This window comes from Acomys minous, assembly GCF_964271855.1.
Source record: "Acomys minous genome assembly, chromosome: 3".
Taxonomy (NCBI): domain Eukaryota; kingdom Metazoa; phylum Chordata; class Mammalia; order Rodentia; family Muridae; genus Acomys; species Acomys minous.
In genome coordinates, this window is record NC_140485.1 from 119,643,982 (window position 1) to 119,663,137 (window position 19,156).

Genomic DNA, 19,156 nt, shown 5'->3' on the forward strand with positions numbered 1-19,156 from the left:
ACTCCTTGGGCCAATCCCAGTACTTTACTTAAAGTGAAGTTCAATTTTACTCATTACAGATTACATTATAATTTTTCCCATCTTTTAGAATCAATAGAGCATTCAAAACTCAACAAAGCAAGACAACAGTCTAACAAGGAAATACAAAAAAATACAATAATGCATACAGCAAAAGTCAATCAATATCCAAGCAATGGTCAGCGTGTCCTGATTATTATTTCGGGAAAGTTTAATCATAAATTTCCCTGGGATAAAGCCATTGTGTTTACATGACTGTCATAGCAACATAACTTCAGCTAAATGTTCTTTAATAAAGAAAAAACTTGACTTACTTCTCATCCCAAACCAACAGGTATACTATCCAAAGCCTAGGCTAACTGCCAAGGGGTCCTCTCTTGTAAAATATCTGTAAAGCATGAACGTCCAAGCCCACCTTCTATTGCTCTCAAAGCAGATTTTAAAGAAGCTTTTCTACAGGTAACAGTATCTAGGCAGGTACTGTTATATCTAGGGCCTAACTTTCTTTCAAGCAGTTTCTGCTTGGGTGCTGACAGTCAGAGCCAAAAAGTCTCTCATTGTCTCAAGCCTTTGGCCAGGTGCCTTCTTTTAACATTCTCTGTGGGGAAAAGTTTTCCCAGTGTAAATTTCCATTAAACTCATAGTCAAAGTGAGAAATAGAGAGAGAGACAGTTTTAGGAGAAAAGGCAAATTTCAAGGTAGTTTTAAAGAAAAATTACACCTGGACATACATAATATTTAAGGGCAATGGTGATCAACCAGAAGTCTTTAGAACTTTGTCAAGCAAAGCCTCAACAGCTGTTCTGGATGTCTACAGACCATGCTGGACAGTTGGAAGTCTCTGGAACTTTGTCAAGCAAAGCCTCTATGGCTTGTACTCATGTTTGTGACATTTAAGAAGCCAGAAGCACTGATTGTATTTTTTGAAGCATCTTTTGTGAAATGTTCTCTCATACAGTAGCAGACAACCTAAGCTCAATGAGCTACCAAAAGACTTAGCCCAGGCAAATCTGGAAACTTTTGGAGCCTTAGGGTACCTGATCTTTGCTCTAGAGAGACAGTGGGGTTCATATTTTCCTTACAATTTCAAAAAAATTAGGTATCCACTGTGTGTCTTTAGCTCCAAGCTAATGTTTCTATATGGGCTCCAACTGTCCCCAGCCAAACTGTTATTCTGCCAACAGAGAGAGACCCCTGTGCCTGAAGGAATGCATTATCAGTATGGCTTATATGTTTCTTTCTGTCTTTGATACTGAAAAACATATACTTCACTTTGACAATACAGGTAAATTCTAAGGCAATAGTGAAAACAAACCCAGGAAAGGTAATCTTGCTATCTTACATTAACACACACTTACTTATGTATTAAGTGAGGGGAAATTGTATTAGGAAGATTTCCTTTAATATTTTACATGCTATTGTTGAAAATCTTATTCTAGAAATTAATTTAGAACCACAAGAGGTTATTTTAAAGTGTTAGTTCACTAAGTAGAAATATCTCATAAGAAATAAAACAATGAAATATATTCATATAAATTAGAAATCTACAGAAATACAGTTGTTCACATAAAATATTAAATCAGTATATCAGTGGCAAAGAAAACGGCTCAATAGAGTGTGAAAAATTATTTATGTAGGATTTCCTGTATATAATGCTTTAAAAATTATTGCAACATTTTATTAAATGCCTCTTATTACTTGATTCTTATTTTGCAATTTTAGCAGAAAAGGATTATTATTAGAGTTGCTATAGTCAGAAATAAACTTCTGTGTTTTATAGAAGATCTTTATCTTATCATCTTATTTCACTGAGGCAGGGTCTCACTATGTACCTCTGGCTAGCCTTAACTTGCGATATAGACCAGGCTGGCCCCAAAAGTGGAGATTTGCCGACTCTGCCTCTCCAATGCTGGGGTTCAAGATGTGCACCATCACAAGCTCTTCATTCTTTATCCCTTCTTTAAATTCTAACTTTTGATTCTGATCAAATTTACTTTATAACTGAATATAAACAGAAAGGAGCATCGATAAAGAAACCTTTGAAAGGTGTGAGTAGGCGTTGCTCTAAGAAAATCGAAACAAAAGCTTAGTAAGCTCTTCCGGGCATGTTTCTCAACATGCTCTTGTTTCTGCGCTGCAGAGCACCTCAGACCGGTTCACGGAATCTTCACGCACTTCTCCTCACTTCTTGGGCTTCTTTTGTCTAGCATGGGCTGATACATTTCAGCCACTACGCAGTAACTGGAGTGAGGCGCCAGACCTTCAAGTTTAACAGCTCTCCGAGACCCTTGGTAGGCTTTTTGCTCCTACACATAAGAGGAGAAATCAGATGAGTGCTTTCTAGTGAGCCATTGATTGGCGTTTCCTTTGTTAAAATCATTGCGTGGTGTGTGAGGGTGGTAAATGTTCCAGGAAACCCTCCTTTGCCAAAGCCCCAGGGCCGGGGCCGTAACTGGGTGAAGCCACTTTGATACGGTCAAGCCACATGACGTCTCCTTGAAGGCTAAGGACGCATGGGATCATAGTAAGAGCCTCACTTTCGAGTAGTTGATCCCTGAGTAAGACAGTGGCGTGGGCGGGAAGTGGTTTCTGTGGAGGTGCAAATGCGACCACAGAGGCACAGCCAAGACCCAGAGGCAGTCTGCAGACCGCATCTCCTATTTCCTTTTTCTGAGTCTTACAATGTCTGGCAGCACCTGTTTCCTCCCGCCATGGATGGCTTCTCGTTTCTTGCTGAACTAAACCCTTTCCTTTTGTGTTTGAACCAGTTTGATTGCTTTTTTTTTTTTAAGCTTTCTTCAAACTAAATGAACCCTGATTTAGATGGATACATAAACAGAGCATCCTGTTTACCACAGAGCCTAGACAAAAGGTGCTGGAATTGGGCTTCCCAATATAAACTAGCACAGAAAGACTGCTAAGCCATGTGATTCAAAAGCTTCTGAAATAAATGGGGAGTGGAAAGTTAACGGAAATAAACATTAACGACAGACAAATGGAATGAAATGTTAACATTAACTTTTCAATATGCAAGGAAATCTAAGGAGAGAAGCAGAGTGAAGGAGTTCATACACACCACACACACACTACATACAGGAATGTGCGCACACTCGTAAGTTCCGATGGTAATACTGGCACTCACTGTTTATCAGAGAAAATGGAAGAATGAAAAAACAAAAACAACAACAACAAAAACAAAACAAAACAAAATCAGGGAATGATCAGGGGACTTAACAGCAGAGTCAGGTCAGTATTGCGATGAGATCCAGCTGTTAGTTAAGTAAACAAAAGACCCGATGTCTTTTGATCTGAACTTACCTTTTCTAGTGCATTGTTAATTATGAAAACTCGGTATGCTAAGTCATAGTAATTTTCCATAGATGTATTTTTTCCATTTTGGTTTCTATGTGGCAACTCTGGGGCATGGAGAAACACCAGCAAAGATGCATTGACTTGAGTTATAGTCATGACTGGAGGATCTAGTTTTGCTGGAGAAAAGAAAAATAAGGGATTTTGATAAGACATTCAAAACAATTCAATATTATAAATCGACACTATGCATCATGATAAATCATTATTGTGATCAGAAATGTAGCAAAAATAAATATGAAGATAGTTTTTCTCTTTTCAAATGATGTGATTTGATTTGATTCGATTCGATTGTGATGTGATTCTATTTCAATATTGAGAGAATGCCTACCAATCATTTTGGCAACATGATGATTTCTTTATAAAATTAAGTATAAAAGTTATGCAGAGGGATGTTTTAGAACAAGAAAGATTTTATCTAGTTCCTTAAAGAGGTAAGGTTTCAAAGCAGCTTTAAAACCACCCAAAGACTTGTAGCTATTAAGTTAAAGCAACAGTATTAAGTCATATATTATGGTCATTAGTGGGTTAAAAAAGAATATTTGGTTCATGTATTTTGTTGTCAATAGCCAGATTATTATTAAGAAAGGAAGAAGGAGAATAACATTGTTGTTTTAGTTGATGCCAGATTCACTAAAATTTGCAGTGGGGAATTTTCTTACTTGATCTTCATTGTAATTTTCACTTATAAATTACATCTTTTGTAATTCTTCAAAATTATTGTAGATAGATAAATGATAGATTATAGATAATAGATAGATAGATGATAGACATGATAGATAGATAGATGATAGATGGATAGATAGGTAATATATTTCCTAACTACATAATCACATAGATACAGATCTCTGCATTTTTCTCATGGAATTTTGATTCTTTACCCGTGCTACAATGTTTTGCTCTGTTTGCTCTGTGTCTTAGTTTTTCTTATTTTCATTTTTTCCTCCAGTATAACAACACATTGAATGCTTTTTTTTTTTGTCAGAGCTGTTTTCCAGTCTATGAGTTTACTTTTCAGCTGTATCTGATCTGACCTTGAACCCAAAATTTTTATTTCAGAGATTTTATATTTTGTAAGTTCACTGTATTGGTAATTTTTCTCCTCAAACTTCTGTTTGGAAGAGGCAAGTTTTTAATATACACTGTCCCACCCTGGCTACTTAATTTGGAATGAAAGTAAACTGAGTTTTCAGCTATCTTGAGCTTTTATCTGATTGCTTGCAGAAGAAGGAATTTCCCTGGATACGCTTTACCCATCCATGAGCTCTGGGATTTAATCTCTCTTGTGCATTTCATGGTCCAAATTCTGTTACCAGAGAAGCCTCTCGCCATCACGTGCAGATGTGGAGAACAGTCCTGCTTAGTTTTGTAGGACATTATGATATGTGTTTCCTGGATGAAGAAATTAACATTATTATCACATTTGGAATCTCCAAACACCCTTTCTTTTGTGTAGCTCTGTGTTTACAAAATACAATTGTGCAGTTTTTCCTCCCTAGAATATGTATATCGTACTTATTCCTTGTGGCCCAAATGATGATTACAGAAGTAGCCTCATAATCACAAGCAACCAGAGCTTGTTGTTTGAATGCTTGGATTCTATCATCATCTTGGATTTTTATCATTGAATGCTTTTCCTAATTTTTATTTATTTATTTGTTTGTTTATTTATTTATTTAGAGACAGAGTTTCTCTGTGTAGCCTTGGATATCCTGGGCTCACTTTGTAGACCAGGCTGGCCTGCTCTTCCTAATTTTAAACACCAGTGTTTTTACCCTTTTGTGGGAGGCTATATAGACTTAGAAATACCTGTAGCCATAAGTAAGCCTCTTTCTCCTCCTCCTCTCCTCTTGTTTTTTGTTGTACAGGTACTGAAAGCAGAAACTCGGCGTTCTGCACAAGCTATTATCTATCTCCAGCACTGCGACTCTAGTCATGGAAGCACTGTCTCCCTGCGGTGTTCGTGAATTTAACGGAGTGTCAATCTCTTCCTCGCTCTTTGGCTATTTGTTACAAATCTTCTAAAAATTCTTCCTGCTCAGGCATCTTTTTCTAGTCTCACAAAACAGTACCTGTCACTCCATACGCCTTTCCTATCCAGATTTATCATTGTTTTCTGCAGTGTACACAAATAACTCATAGATTCGTGTCTTTAACAGAAGGATTCCTTAGCTTTGAGTAGTGGATCTGTACAGTTATTTCGCGTGGGTAGCTCCAAGCATCGTAAACTCAACATAGTAAAAATCGAGTTCATATTCTTCATCGCCTAGCATGACACAAAACTTCTCTTTTCCTATGGAATCCCATTAAAAAATATCTCTTCTGTGTAGCATGCCAGAGATAAATGTAGAGATCACCTTTGGCATGTTCCCCGTTCTCCAGTGAAGCCAACCTCGCCCCATGTTCACCCTATGGTATCTTTTTTTTTTCTACAGTCCTTTTTATGATCCTAATTAAGCCTCAGCCTGCTTCCTGTGTCCTGTTACAGTAGCCTGCTACCCACCCACTCCCTGTTTTTCCTGCATCCTGTATGTTCTTTGTGATCTATTTCCACCTACATAGCCAAGTTTATCTTTACACAAGTCGGCTAATTCGGTCTCCTGCAAAGCCTGATGGTGTGATCAAAATTGCAACTTGCGAGGCTTGGGATACTGCCTGATACTATGGTTCTTGCTGTGATATATGTACATAGGGTTGGGTTTAATTTCCAACATTACACACATGCGCACACACACACACACACACACACACACACACATCAAACGAAACAAAACAAAAATAATGACAAGAACACAACCAAGTTTTAAAACACGGTTCTTTTCTGGAAGAAGTCATAACCCCTTGATAGAAAATTCTCACAACTGGCTATCTGCTCAGTCCGCCCCACCGCATGCCTTGTTTTACTATACTAGCTGGCTTTCCGTCCTTAAGAAATGTTCTACTTCCTCTTGCAGGATGGCGTTTGCAAATGCTGTTCCCTTTGCCGGGAATGTTCTCCTCTTCCTTCTCTCTGCTTGTAGTATACACTTTTTCATCTTTAGGTGTGTTCAAGTGTGCTTTCCCAGAGCCTCTTTTCCTGGTACCCCTGGCCTGGTCCCTTCTCGCCTAGGATCTCATAGAGCTCATTTTGTTTTCAAAGCATCTGTCACAGGCAACATTTTGTGGGTGTGTGGTTATCGTATTAATATGTGTCTTTCCTTTTAACCAAAGAGCTCTGGGAACAAAGAGACTTGTCTGCTTGCCATATTCCCTCTGGACCAGGCAAAAGTACAGTAAGTACCTTGTAAATATTTGCTGTGTGAACAAAGGAGGTGCCAGGTCCAAAGAAAACTCCATTTCCCCAAATTCCCAAAGCCAGAATGCACAATTGGCTATCTGTGGTGCTAGTAGCACTCCAAAGCTCATGCTGGCCTCAGGCTCCCTCGGGATCTGAAGTTCCTGTCAGACTTTTTGAAGTCCATTGTGGCGCCCCAGCTCTCTCACCTCCCTCACCCTAAACTTCTCCATTTCATGCTCTTTCCTCCCCCGAGTGACTCATTCTTCTTCTTATAGCTATTTTCATATGTTCTCTCCCTCCCTCTCTCTCCTCTCTGTTTCTCTCTCTGTCTCGCTCTGTCTCTGTTTTCCTCTCTATTTCTCTGTCTCTGTCTGTCTGTCTGTCTGTCTGTCTGTCTGCCTGTCTCTCTCTGTCTGTCTGTCTGTCTGTCTGTCTGTCTGTCTGTCTGTCTCTCTCTCTCTCTCTCTCTCTCTCTCTCTCTGTTTTCCTCTCTATTTCTCTGTCTCTGTCTGTCTGTCTGTCTGTCTGTCTGTCTGTCTGTCTGTCTGTCTCTCTCTCTCTCTCTCTCTCTCTCACACACACACACACACACACACACACACACACACACACACCTCCTCCTCCTCCCCTGGCCAGGTCCAGTTTGCTGGCCATGTTCAATCTACTACATTCCCCCCACCTACTCTGAACTCTTTCAGATTCCTCTGGCTGTTCTCTTTCTCATGTATACAATAAAAGCCTTCCCCATAAACCATACCATAGAGTGGTTATGCCGTCACTTTATATAAGAGGCAAGTTGATTTTTCATGTGATATAGCCTATACCCAAAGTCCATATCTATTTTTAATCCAAAACTTCTGGTACCTTGAAATCTTACGGAGTACAGGATGACACTTAACGTAACAATTTTCCTTATTAACTGCTTTGTTTCGAGACAGACACTCAGAGCTCAGTGAACTCTGACACAAAGCTTCTCAGAGCAGGTCGTGGGCGTGCCAGTGCATACAGGTGGCTCATTAGCTTTCACAGCAGGCTCTAGGAACATACTGTCCTCAGATCCTAGAAGCATGTTTTTCAAAACAGAATGTTTGTGCAACCTCAGGAGTTGGAGAAGAGAGAGGGCCAAGTTGGGAGTGAGAGGTAAGAGGAGCGGATGGGGCTCCTCCAAGTGCTCTGAGTAGTAGCCCAACGTACCTGTCTGCTCCTAGCTGTGAAGCTCCCTACCAAAGAGCTTTGACAGAACAGCCCACAGGGCTTTTTCTTTTGTGGGAAGGGGAAATATAGAAACAACCTAAACCCCTTTTAATGTAACATCAGCCCCATTTAAGCCCAAGTCTCTGTTCCTGAGCCAGTGTCTTTGCCTGTTCTTACCTGATGGGTCTAACAGATCAGAGGCTGTTGACTGTTTGAGTTCAATCCCATTTCTAGGCTTAAATATAACACAAGTACCCTGAATGGTGCAAACCAGCTTACCCACGCAGCCTTCTTTACATCAGTTGGAGAATTGTCTATTGCGTATGCTGGGCTTGAGTTTCAAGATGTGCCCAGAACCCCCCCCCCCCACCAACAACAACAACCCCGCTAGAGAGCACAGACGGGTTTTCTAATTCTTCTGCCCATCTCCTAACTTAAAAAGCTTGAAATAAATAAGTAAATAAAGTTTCTCCTGAGCTCCATTGTATTTAGCATTTTGAACATAAGTCACTAAGTTTAAATCTAAATGAACATTGCATCCCTTAGAAGAGATAGAAAGTGAGCCCCGAACTCTTCAGACCAGGGGAGCCAAACCTTTACAGACATTAACTAGAAGAAAGTTCAGGTCTAGGGACATTCTCTCACAAATACTGGTGGCAAGGTTTGGTTAATGTCTGCTGGACATACAGTGTTAGTGCTTAGAACTAAGAATATTTTTATAAACTTTCAGAAAAGAAAGTATTGTTTACATAGGCTGCAAGTAAGAGGGAGAGGATATGTGAAGTGAGAAAGCTTTGCGATAATGAAAGATAATAGTTGTTTCTGAGTTTATTGGGGTTAATAGTTTGAAAGGCTTGTGTGTAAGCAGGGTACTTGAGATTTGACCTGAACCTCTGTCCCAGACTCCCAAGATTATCAATAAGTGTAATAAAAGCGAGGCCCTCATGTAGCCCTGAGGGCTCCGTCACATAAGATGACACCATGGGTCCTAGCACAGCACGTGGCCTGGCCCACCACCCAGAGCTTGTTCAAAGACAGACGAGAAAAGGCAAGTGACTCGCTAGAACTCACTTTCCCACCACGGGGTGAAGCGGGGTGTCCTGCTCCATGCAGAGAAACTTCCAGCCCAGGCAGCCATCACCCTTGCGTAGTATGGCTCGTACAGGTCTGAGGTTTCATTGGTCAGGTCACAAAAGAGTGCCGCGGTCCCCCAGCACTCTCTTTTATCTTTCCATTGTCTCTGGCCGTATCTGAAGATGGGGAAACACAAAGGCGTGAGTTTCTTCTCTGCCTAGTCTTCCCGCTGTGCTCATTTTTTTTACAGATTGAAACTCTTTGTAATCTTCAAGAATATATAAAAGTGTTTTTTTTTTTCACGTTTGCCAAGGTGTTAGCTCGCAGAAAGATAAATTTAACTCTGAAGACTATTTCGCTCACATGAGGGTTTATTCCCTTTAACATGGAGTAATGTGTCTCCTCTGCTCTGTGGACCAGAGTCCACTCTAAGTATTCTCCCGTGTGTACACCCTTGCCGCTCCTGAAGCCACAACAATGTGGTTTTCCCCCTCCACTTCTCATCAGCTTGCTGCCGATTCTGAGAAGTTAGCGATCGTATTCCACCTCAGGTGACGCTTACCGATGAACATATGTGGCTCAGCTCTTGACTGACCATTGAGTAGAAGGTGCCCTGAAGGCTTCTCAGGAAGCTCTGGGGTGAAGCAAAACACGAGCCCATGGGATGATACGAGAGCCAAAGGGAAGACTAGAGCCGTCCTTCCCAGCACTCACAAATTAGCGCCGTGGCTGCAAGCCCATGAAGGATGGCAAAAAAAAGGCTGAAGAGGGAGGTGTCCTGGTCGAAAGACTTCCTTTGTAGCCACATAATGAGCCACATTGCTGGTCCCTATATTCTATAGTCTACATAAAATGTCAGTTTAATGCCGGATGTGGTGGCACATGCCTTTAATCCCCGCACTCGGGAGGCAGAGGCAGGTGGATCTCTGTAAGTTTGAGGCCAGCCTGGTCTACAAAGTAAGTCCAGGACAGCCAAGGCTATACAGAGAAACCTTGTCTCAAAAAACAAACAAACATCAGTTTAAAGGATTAAAACAGAAGTCACAACACAAATGCAGCATAATTTGATGAGTTTGGAAGGTCGATTGTCAGTGACACCATCATTGTCTTTTCTGGTGGACACATCTGTTCTGATTGACTTTTTTTCCTTTTCCCTTTACTTTAAGATCTTATATTTGCTGTATTCAAAATGACACAGGTGGTGATTGTCCATAAGGCAGAGAAACTGGATATAAACAAACACAAGTTCCCAGAATTAGACACATGCCTTGTGCTATTGAAAATACTATAGGGGCAGGAATTATTCCAGATACTCTGAGGTCTGAATTTTAAATAAACTCAGGAACTCTCTTAAAGAATTGCAGGTTAAAGGTCTGTGGAGTCTTCAAGTTTAATCTTAACTTCATGGTAGAAGAGTTTCAGATCCACTTATTACTTTGGCCGCAGAGAGGCCGATTTTGGACCCATTTCTATTGCCTGCAGGGACAGTTCTCCCTTCTCTGCATAACACGAGCGCCTCCAACTAGGCACAGACCTAGTTGGGAAACAGAGAAACTTCTACTGAAATTACTAGTACATTTTACAGAGGGAATTAAAGAAAAGTTAACTTCTGGGACATTATTTTTGAAATTAATTCAGAAGAAAGTCTGACCAAGCCCCTCCCCCCCACAACCACACGCACCACAGCTGGAGCGACACGATGTTATTCTGCCTCATGTCTCCACCTGATTTCATGGGTTCCTGACATAGACCCAGGAAAGCCAAGCTGCAGTTGCTCTTGTCTTTTACTTGGCCAAATTCTCAAACTATTTAGTGCAACAAGAACTTCAAAAACCTTATGAAGTGTATAAGTAGGAAAACCTGACACTTTCCAATCAGGACTATTTCTTAGCCTTGACAAAGGATGGTTCATTACACCCAAGCCTTGGCATTGACCCAGCAGAAAGAGTGTGACAATCTCAGAGGGGGTGGGCATGGAGCAGCAAGGCCTAGTGTGCACGCATGCTTATAGAAGCCCTTAATCCTTACAGAGGACTTTCTAGATAGTAAACCTACCCAAAGCATAACTTACCAATTTCAAATATATTTTACATACTTTCATCTTTGCCTCCAGGCCAACCACCAGTAGCCTGGCCATAGCTGAGTGTTTGCTCTGGGCTGAGCGAGAAGCTGCCAACATTCATTTGATAAACTGGGAGGCCACTGTGTGACAGAAATATAGGAATCCAAAGGTCTCCTTTCTGAGCTCCCGAGAGCTGAAGAATTTGTTCTAAAGACTGCACGCATCACCAGACTTTTGTGTCACAGGAAAACCTTTTGTTGCTTGTCTGCTTCTTCTCAACCCTCCTAAAACTCTTAAAGAAAAAAAAAAAAACTCCCAAAGCAAAACCCAAAGGTGTTCAGCTCCTCATACTCCTCATTGTACCCCAGAACATGTTAACCCACATTCTACCCCAGAACATGTTAACCCACATTCTACCCCAGAACATGTTAACCCAGTGGCCTTCTCTGCCAACCGACTCTACTTACGTTTTGTACTGCACAAAGTAGACGCTGCCATTGCCGGTGAGGGAGCTCCCTGGTCGCCAGTGCAAAATGTTGTGGAAATTTCTGGACTGAAATTGGACCTTCCGAGGCTTCAGAGATACATGGGCTGGCTGAGTTCCTAAAGTGGCAAGGACAGTATCGGACATTACCGTGAGCACTGCTGTTGTGAGCAGAAGGCTTTCATGAAGTCTCTGTGTTAGCAATCCCTGGCAGGGGGAGGCAGAGGGTGGCACTCTGAGTGAAGGGAGTGATGGTAGAGTTAGGAATCAACATTTTTGAATCTCCAATATGATGATTTTGATGGTGAAAGTCCCCTCTGCTTTCTTTTCAGTTCTAGTGAATTAACTCGAGGCAAGTTTGCTGCCTCTGAGCTATACCCTTATTCTAAGGTAGAATTGCAGAATGATGTGCTTCATTACTAGGGGGGCGGGAAGGGTAATGTCATCACCTCCTGCAGCACTCTCCAACGGATAGAGGACTAAAACTCATGGAATGAATGTAGTCCTTACTTTGGTCTCTAATAGCAATGGAGTGTAAGGACTGCAATGCATGACCCAATGCCTGTTCCCTTGAAGTTCCCAAGTGGGCTTACGTAGATTCATGGCCTACAGTAGTGGGGGCAATTATCCAGACCTGCTGTACGTTCTGGTAGGGGCATGAAGTCATAGGCAGGAGAGGACAAGACTTTGTTTGGCAGGGCTATTTGTGTTTCCTTTTGCAAATCATATGATGTTGGTGGCCTGCCTTTACCTGCATTTAATCTTATGGAGGCAAGAGGCCTATAGCAACATTTTATTTTAGGGTCCAGAGTTTCCAGCTAGGGAGAGAAGAATAGCTTCCTTGGTTATATTTTTTCTTACCAACTTAATGGGTTTGATTTTTTTTTTCATATGTGTTTTGAAGGCCTCCTGCAATGTTTGATGGTAGTATAATGTTGAAAATAGTCCATTTATGTGCACCTAAATCATTACCTGGTTAATGCAATTTAGGACATACAAATTCTCAGAGGCAGGCACAATTTCTTGAAGACCCACCCAGAGTTGACTTTGCTAACCTTCTTCTAACATCTTCACTGTTACCACTGTCCCCAGGAATGACTTACAATGCACCAAGCACTGAGGGATTTTCCCCATCATCTGCTCACTGAATTTGCCCAGCTCTTCTGTGATAAAGATGCTGCCACACTGTCCCTCTTATGATCTAGAGACCAAGCCTTGGATAGATGAAGGAACCAGGAGCAAGTGTTAAAGCTTTCCTCTTACTGTCGAACTCTAAAAGTGAAGTCCCGGGTGAGAGGAGCCAATGGAGGAGGCAGAATAATGCAATAATAATAAGCTTTTGCCTCCATCATTTTCTTCCTCCTTGACATTTATTGAACAGTGATCAGAGAGAGATACTCATCAGAAGTTGTGCTCATCCTTTTTAACTTGTCCCTAGACAACTACATAGAGGGATATTTTTATCACTACATTTCCAGGTGTGGGCAAAGGCTCAACAGAGTTACTCCGTTGTGCCCACGGTGACAGGTGTGGTAAGGTACAGAAGCAAGGTCATTTTGCTAGCCTACAAATACCTTTGTCAGGCAAAGGCTGGGGTTGCTTTTATGTAGAGTCCCTAGAGCAATTCCATAGTTGTGGGCACTGACTTAAGCCACTCAAGTGAGAGGTCCTCATCTATTGACTCGAGACTCCAGGGGCCATTCTGAGAGGAGTGTTTTGATAAAAAAAAAATGTTCTTGAAGAACTCTCTGTCAGCACCTCTGATACCTGTGGGAGGCTGCTTTAAGCATTCGGCATCTACCCTGACTCTAAATCTCCACAGTGAACTATAATCTTCAACCCACAGGTGAGAAAAGTGTCATACAGGGTGTTATGTAAAATGCCTGATTTTCTAGATAACAAAAGTCAGGTAAAATCTAGGTTCTAACTATGAGGCTTAGGGCCGTGTGTCTTGTCTTTATAATCACCTGATGATACCAAGAGAAACAAAGGGAGGAGTGAGGGAGAGGCAGGGACAGAGAGAGAGAGAGAGAGAGAGAGAGAGAGAGAGAGAGAGAGAGAGAGAGAGAGAGAGAGAGGATATAGATTTTTTTTCTACCATGAAAATGGCTCTTCTGTCCTAGACAGTCGTTCAGGTACCTGTGGAGCTATTCATTCAGGATGCAGAGAGCAACTGACCCCATGTCTGTTGGGATCATTTAGTGACCTTATAAAGTCCAGAAAATCATCCAAGCCATTCCTAACCCCATCTTGATCAAATTCAAACCTGGACAGTTAAAAGGAAGTTGAGCACTTACCTGCTGCACTGGTCAGGAAGAGCATGATGAGGGAGCCTAGAAAGCAATGCTTAGGCATCATGCTTGCAAGTGTGTCTGTCTAGCAACCAGTGTTCCTCTTAATGAAGAGGCCCCGGAGAAGAGGAACTAACTATAAAAATTCGCAAGTGGATTGTAACTTCCGTGATTCCTTGATTGTATTACATTATTCTGCCATTCAAAAATAGGAATCTCTTATACGTGTGTGTGTGTGTGTGTGTGTGTGTGTGTGTGTGTGTGTGTGTGTGTGTGTAGGGGGGGAGAGGGAGGGGGAAAGAGAGAGGGAGGGAGACAGAGGAAGAGAGAGGGGGGGAGACAGAGACAGAGAGGGGGGAAGAGAGAGAGAGAGAGAGAGAGAGAGAGAGAGAGAGAGAGAGAGAGAGAGAGAGGTGTTTATTTAGCAGTTTGAGGGGATTTGGCTCTAAAAGGAAGGGCAGCTTGTGGGGACCAGGAGGACTTCAGAGCAATGTGCTTGGCAGTTGTAGCTGCCGAGCCCCTGGCAACTGTTCAAAGAGTTGTAGTCAACTCTTTTTGGAAATCTTCCCAATTAGTCTTTCTGGTATGTATGCCTCAGGCCTCTTGATACTCCTGACTCCCCACAGAGCTCCCTGCTATACTGTTGGCTTTACCTTCTCCTCTCAAGTGTGTTGATACCCTCTGTGTTAGTGTCTCTTCTTTCCCGTTTCCACCCCGAGTGTCAAGCAACTGATCTCAAGGAAGTTCTTCACAGCTGCCAAACCAAATGATGCCCGCGTTAGGTGACCGTGGAAGCCCATCAGTTTGAGCTGCATGGAATCTGTCTCACGGCTCCTGTGAAATCAGACTGAACCAGTTCATCTGCTCATTGTCAAAGATGCATTATATTGCTTTACCAAAAAATTATTCCCTGTGTTTTCAGAGTCACTAGAAATTGCACCTATAAGCACAACAAATTCATAGTTTTTGTTTGTTTTGCTTTTCTTTGTATTGAACATGCTTTTGAGGTCAAAAGATGAAACACACTCTGGCTCCTTTCTCATTATACACTGAGTCATTTATTTTCTTAGCAGAAAAGCTCCATTGGTGATGGCTGCTGAGTGATATTCATTAATTCATGCATGCATACATGCGTACATCCATTTGTTTATTCACCCTTGGCAAATATGTGCTGCCCTGCCACAGAGCAGGTGTTGTTCTGAGCAGCAAATAAAACGGTGATGGCTCTTAAGTTTCAGAGGCTGAATTCTGGGGGGGTGGGGGGGGTGTCAGGATACAGGTAGCAGTGAGCTAAGGTTAGGTTGTGGCTTTCTATCCAGGTCTCCTCTGTCTCTTTCTCTGTAACTTAAATGAGAATGAGGTTTCAGAAGGCAGCTGGGAGGTGCATCCACCAGAGAGATCAGCTAGGATGAGCGGTGTGGGAAGCTGGGGGAGAAGACAGTAGACTACAGGACAGCGTGTGCTGCTGATACACAGAGGGCTGAATAAGGACAGCTGTAACGCATATTTTATAAAACCAGGACTGTATGGACAGATGTGTGATGTCAGCTCCCCAATGTTCATCAGGCTTCTGACTCCAGGCCCTCTCTTTCTTCAAGTGAAACAAGCCGCCGTAACGTTACCTTTGAAGAAGAGTCATGCAGCATATGTTACATTTTCTTTCCATGGTTTTAGTGTACCATGCCTTCCAAGCTTTCTAGCATCACCCTTCACTTATTTACTGATATTGCCCACTGGAGTTGAAACTTTGGACCAGCCTTGCTTTCTAAATAGTAGCTGATCATCTGGATTGAACACAAGTGATAGTCAATATCTTCACCGCCAATGGGTCTTATTTTGAAACAACTAAACCACGCCAAGTTCTAGTTGAAGGAGATGGGAAAATACCTGCATTCAGGGTTTTACATGTTGAGCAGCGAAGAATGAGATCGGGGTTTCCACACAGCTACTGACTTTGTAGAACAAATAAGAGGACGTTAGGAGGAAGGGGAAGAGCTGAGACTGCTTGAGAGCTGAATTTTGACTGGGACCATAGGGCAACGGCAGAGGATTCGCCTTGAGCTTTCTCCGCGTCGTGGTTTAGATCCTAACGCCCCCAATGCACAACAAAATGTGTCTAAGAACTACATCCTCTCAAGAACCTGAGCTTTTGTTATGTCACACTTCAGAAACCAAAGAAGTCCTGTCACCATTCAGTGAGCTCTCTGAGTAATATCACAACCCGTGTAAAGCCAACATCTCAAACATCAGGTAGACAGACGAATAAAATTCTATTTTCCCATTCACTTGGCAGCCAAAGACTATGCACAGGATTGCCGCAAATGATATGCGGAGTCATCTTGTGTGAAAAAAAAATTAATCAGTCAGTGGAGCCTTCTGCTTTCCTTGCTTCAGGCATGGAATGCCAGCTTTAGATGCGTTCTCTCTGTCCTCTCCTCCTTCCCCTCCCCCCCTCAGGAGGGAGGCTATGACAATGGGTGTCTCCACTGTCCTGTGTCTGGAGACCTTGTCCAAACCACTGACTTGAACAAACTTGAATCTCTTCTTTCTCCTGTGGCTTACAGAAGATCAACAATTCTTCTAAGGGGGAAAGAAAACCTTATATTTCTTTGTGACATAGAGTTTTGTTATTACTTTCTATTCTTTTTTTTTTTTTTAGAGGCACATATGGAAGCGTTACAGATTAAAATGGCATGATATCTGAGATTTGTTTCAAAATGTCAAGGATCTCGGAAAGGCACTAATAACATGTAGCAACCATGGGGCACCGTGTTGTGTTTTCCAGGCATTATTTCATTTAAAGATCTCTCTTTGCCCAGGGTATTGTCATCTTGATATTTCAGATGAAGAAACTAAGGCATGGAGAGGCTGAGAGAACTTGGTCAAACTACTGTAGCAAACAGTCACAGAATGGAGGGTAGAGGGGAAATCATATCTGAATGATCTCACAGTGTGAAGTCAATCATAAAATTGCCATTGTATCATTTCTCATTTGGAGCATTCTTCCCATAAGGGGATAGAGAGGTGTCAAAGAGCATTTGGATATTCATCTCTAATACACCACTCAAACAAATGCCTGTTAGGTGTAGGCGCTGTTCTAGGCGTGCGGAGGCGAAAATACACCAGACAGTGGTACCGGTAATGACAGAGCCAAGATGATTTTCCATAGCAAGGTCCTGAAGCAGATGGCCATGTTCATGTCCTGTGTCCTTCTTCACAGTGATGGTTAAAGACTTAAGTTCGGGGTGACTACGGTGCTGTGTGTCCAAAGTGAGTCACATGAGGGTTTGCTTCTTGTTTCTGCACCAGACCCTCCCCTCACTCTGTCATCAGACCCGTGGAGAAGCACCCACTGCCCTTTCTTACTCACTAGACCCTCCTAACTTCCCCAGGCAAGGCCTATGCCCTACAAGCAGCCCTGTATCCTAAAATAATTGGTCTGTAATTCATATTGTTTTCAGAGTAGAATTCAGAAAAGAAGGAACTTTGCTACTTATATACAGGCAATAAGTACACCACCCAACTTAAGTTTAATTTTGCCTATTTGGACCTTGAACAATAATAAGTTACAGCTTTGGGCATCTTTGTTCTGAAACCCAAACTGTTCTAAAAAATCTTAATTTTTTTTGGAGAACTGAGACAATAACACAAATAGATGTCGTATGATGGAAAACAGTCAAAGGCTGCTCTGTTAAAACCACTGTACTCACAGCCCTTTGGGCTATGTGTGCAAATTGAGATATAAACAAAACATAAGTGAAGTGTGTCTCAGCTCTGGCGCTATCCCTAAGATATCTGTGCATATGAAAACATTCTAAAATCTAGAAAATTTCCACAAGCTGAAAGAATTGCAGTCATAATAAAGCCTGCTCAATTTGTACAACATTTGAAAATCTCCATTTAAGAAACTTCATAAAATTTCATGAAATTAACAGTTTCTGTTTGTCCCATATAATGTTTTTCTAGACAAGAGAGTGTACTAACTTTGTTTTGACTGCTTTCATTTTTTTTAAAGAATGGTGTGTGTGTGTGTGTGTGTGTGTGTGTGTGTGTGTGTGTGTGTGTATTAGGGTTCCTAAATATATAAATATGACTTGCTTTGTCTTCTTCTTGTGTGTATATGTTTTCAGAGCTGACCATTTGGTGTTGACTGACCGACTGACCAAACTGATGTGCCCCCATCTCAGGATTCTTTAGCTCTTGTCTAGGGTTGAGGCCTTATGTACAATTCTCTACCCACATTGGCATGCTTGCTGGTGCCCTTGTTCAGGTTGTATTTAGGCAGGCTGTTTCGCTGACTTTGGAAACCCTGATGGTGCCATTCACCATTAGGTCCTTGCATAAATACGGTCAAGCTTGGTGTTGACCCTGGAATCCTGGCTCTTCTCCATTCCTCTGGCCTCCCCACATGCTAAACTCCACCCGGCTCAGGGACCCTCTGGCCCAGCTGCTCACTTCTTATCATTTTGGCTATGCCCTCTCCTGGTTCCTCCAGGTCCCTTTTGGATCCTCTCTTTTCATTCAGTTCCTCCCTGTTTCTCTCCCAGCCATGTTCACTCTATTACTTTCTTCTCCTTCTCTGGTGATGCCTCAGGATGTTTCCTATTTCATGTCTACAATTAAACAAACAAACTTTCCCCAATATGGCCTTGGAGGGGTCACATTGCCAGTTAATGCAGTTCCCAGCTGGCATCTCCTTTTGGAAGGTTACTGGAAGTGTGTCACTGGGGGTGGACCTTGAGGTTTTCAATTGCCCCTACCCCTTTTGTTAACTCTCTGCTTCCCAGCTGCCATTTAAGGGCCTCATGGACTTCCTGTCCTTCCCACTAAGCTTCCCATGTAACCCTTCACCCTGTGAGCCAGGACCAACATTTCTCCTGAAATTTCTTGTTAGGAATTTCACCACATGCACACATCGAGTTGTCAGGATAAACTGGCTAAAAGTACCCTGGCAGTTTGGGGCCAAGGTATGCTGCTACCTAACACAAGAGGTTTATTGGGGGAGGCGGAGGAGTGAAAGGCTATCTCAGAGCAGAAACATGAGAGAAAGTGAGACAGACAGGCAGACAGGCAGAGAGACAGAGAGAGTGAACAAGACACACATGGAGAGCTAAGGTGGCCAGGACTTTTTAAAGGGTGTGCACATTGCACAGTGAAGATGCCTAGCCCCTGGGGGAAGTGCTGGAGGCACGTGGAGTGGGTGAGAATGTCAACTGCTGCCCCTGGCTCTTCTGGAAAGCATGCTGGCAGAGGGCCTAATCACAGCAAAAGTAACGCTTGGCCCTAAGTTGGTCGTGAGAGTGGTGGTGTTGTGGTAAACCCGACCAGTGGTGGTTCTTAGGTCTGTAGAATTTGTTTGCGGGAGGATCATGCAAGAATTTGAAAAT

At 42.3% G+C, this 19,156-nt stretch overlaps 1 protein-coding gene across 1 annotated transcript; it reads right to left on the reverse strand.

Annotated features, from left to right (window-relative positions):
• Window positions 1–2,169: 2,169 nt before the first annotated feature.
• IL22RA2 (interleukin 22 receptor subunit alpha 2) lies at window positions 2,170–13,890 on the reverse strand. Its single transcript, XM_084774948.1, has 5 exons — window positions 13,776–13,890; window positions 11,462–11,597; window positions 8,930–9,108; window positions 3,337–3,506; window positions 2,170–2,324 (listed from the first exon to the last, which is right to left on the reverse strand). The coding sequence occupies exons 1-5, from the start codon at window positions 13,834–13,836 to the stop codon at window positions 2,175–2,177; spliced, it is 696 nt and encodes a 231-aa protein (XP_084631074.1). The 5' UTR covers window positions 13,837–13,890; the 3' UTR covers window positions 2,170–2,174.
• Between the last annotated feature and the right edge of the window lie 5,266 nt (window positions 13,891–19,156).

Bases quoted from the DNA above. Each gene is read 5' to 3' on its own strand.
- IL22RA2 (XM_084774948.1), bottom strand. From the start codon at position 13,836: ATGATGCCTAAGCATTGCTTTCTAGGCTCCCTCATCATGCTCTTCCTG. The intron at 11,598-13,775 runs GTAAGTGCTCAA...TTGCCACTTTAG, and splicing joins CTTCCTGACCAGTGCAGCAG to GAACTCAGCCAGCCCATGTA. The intron at 9,109-11,461 runs GTAAGTAGAGTC...CCCCATCTTCAG, and splicing joins TACTTTGTGCAGTACAAAAC to ATACGGCCAGAGACAATGGA.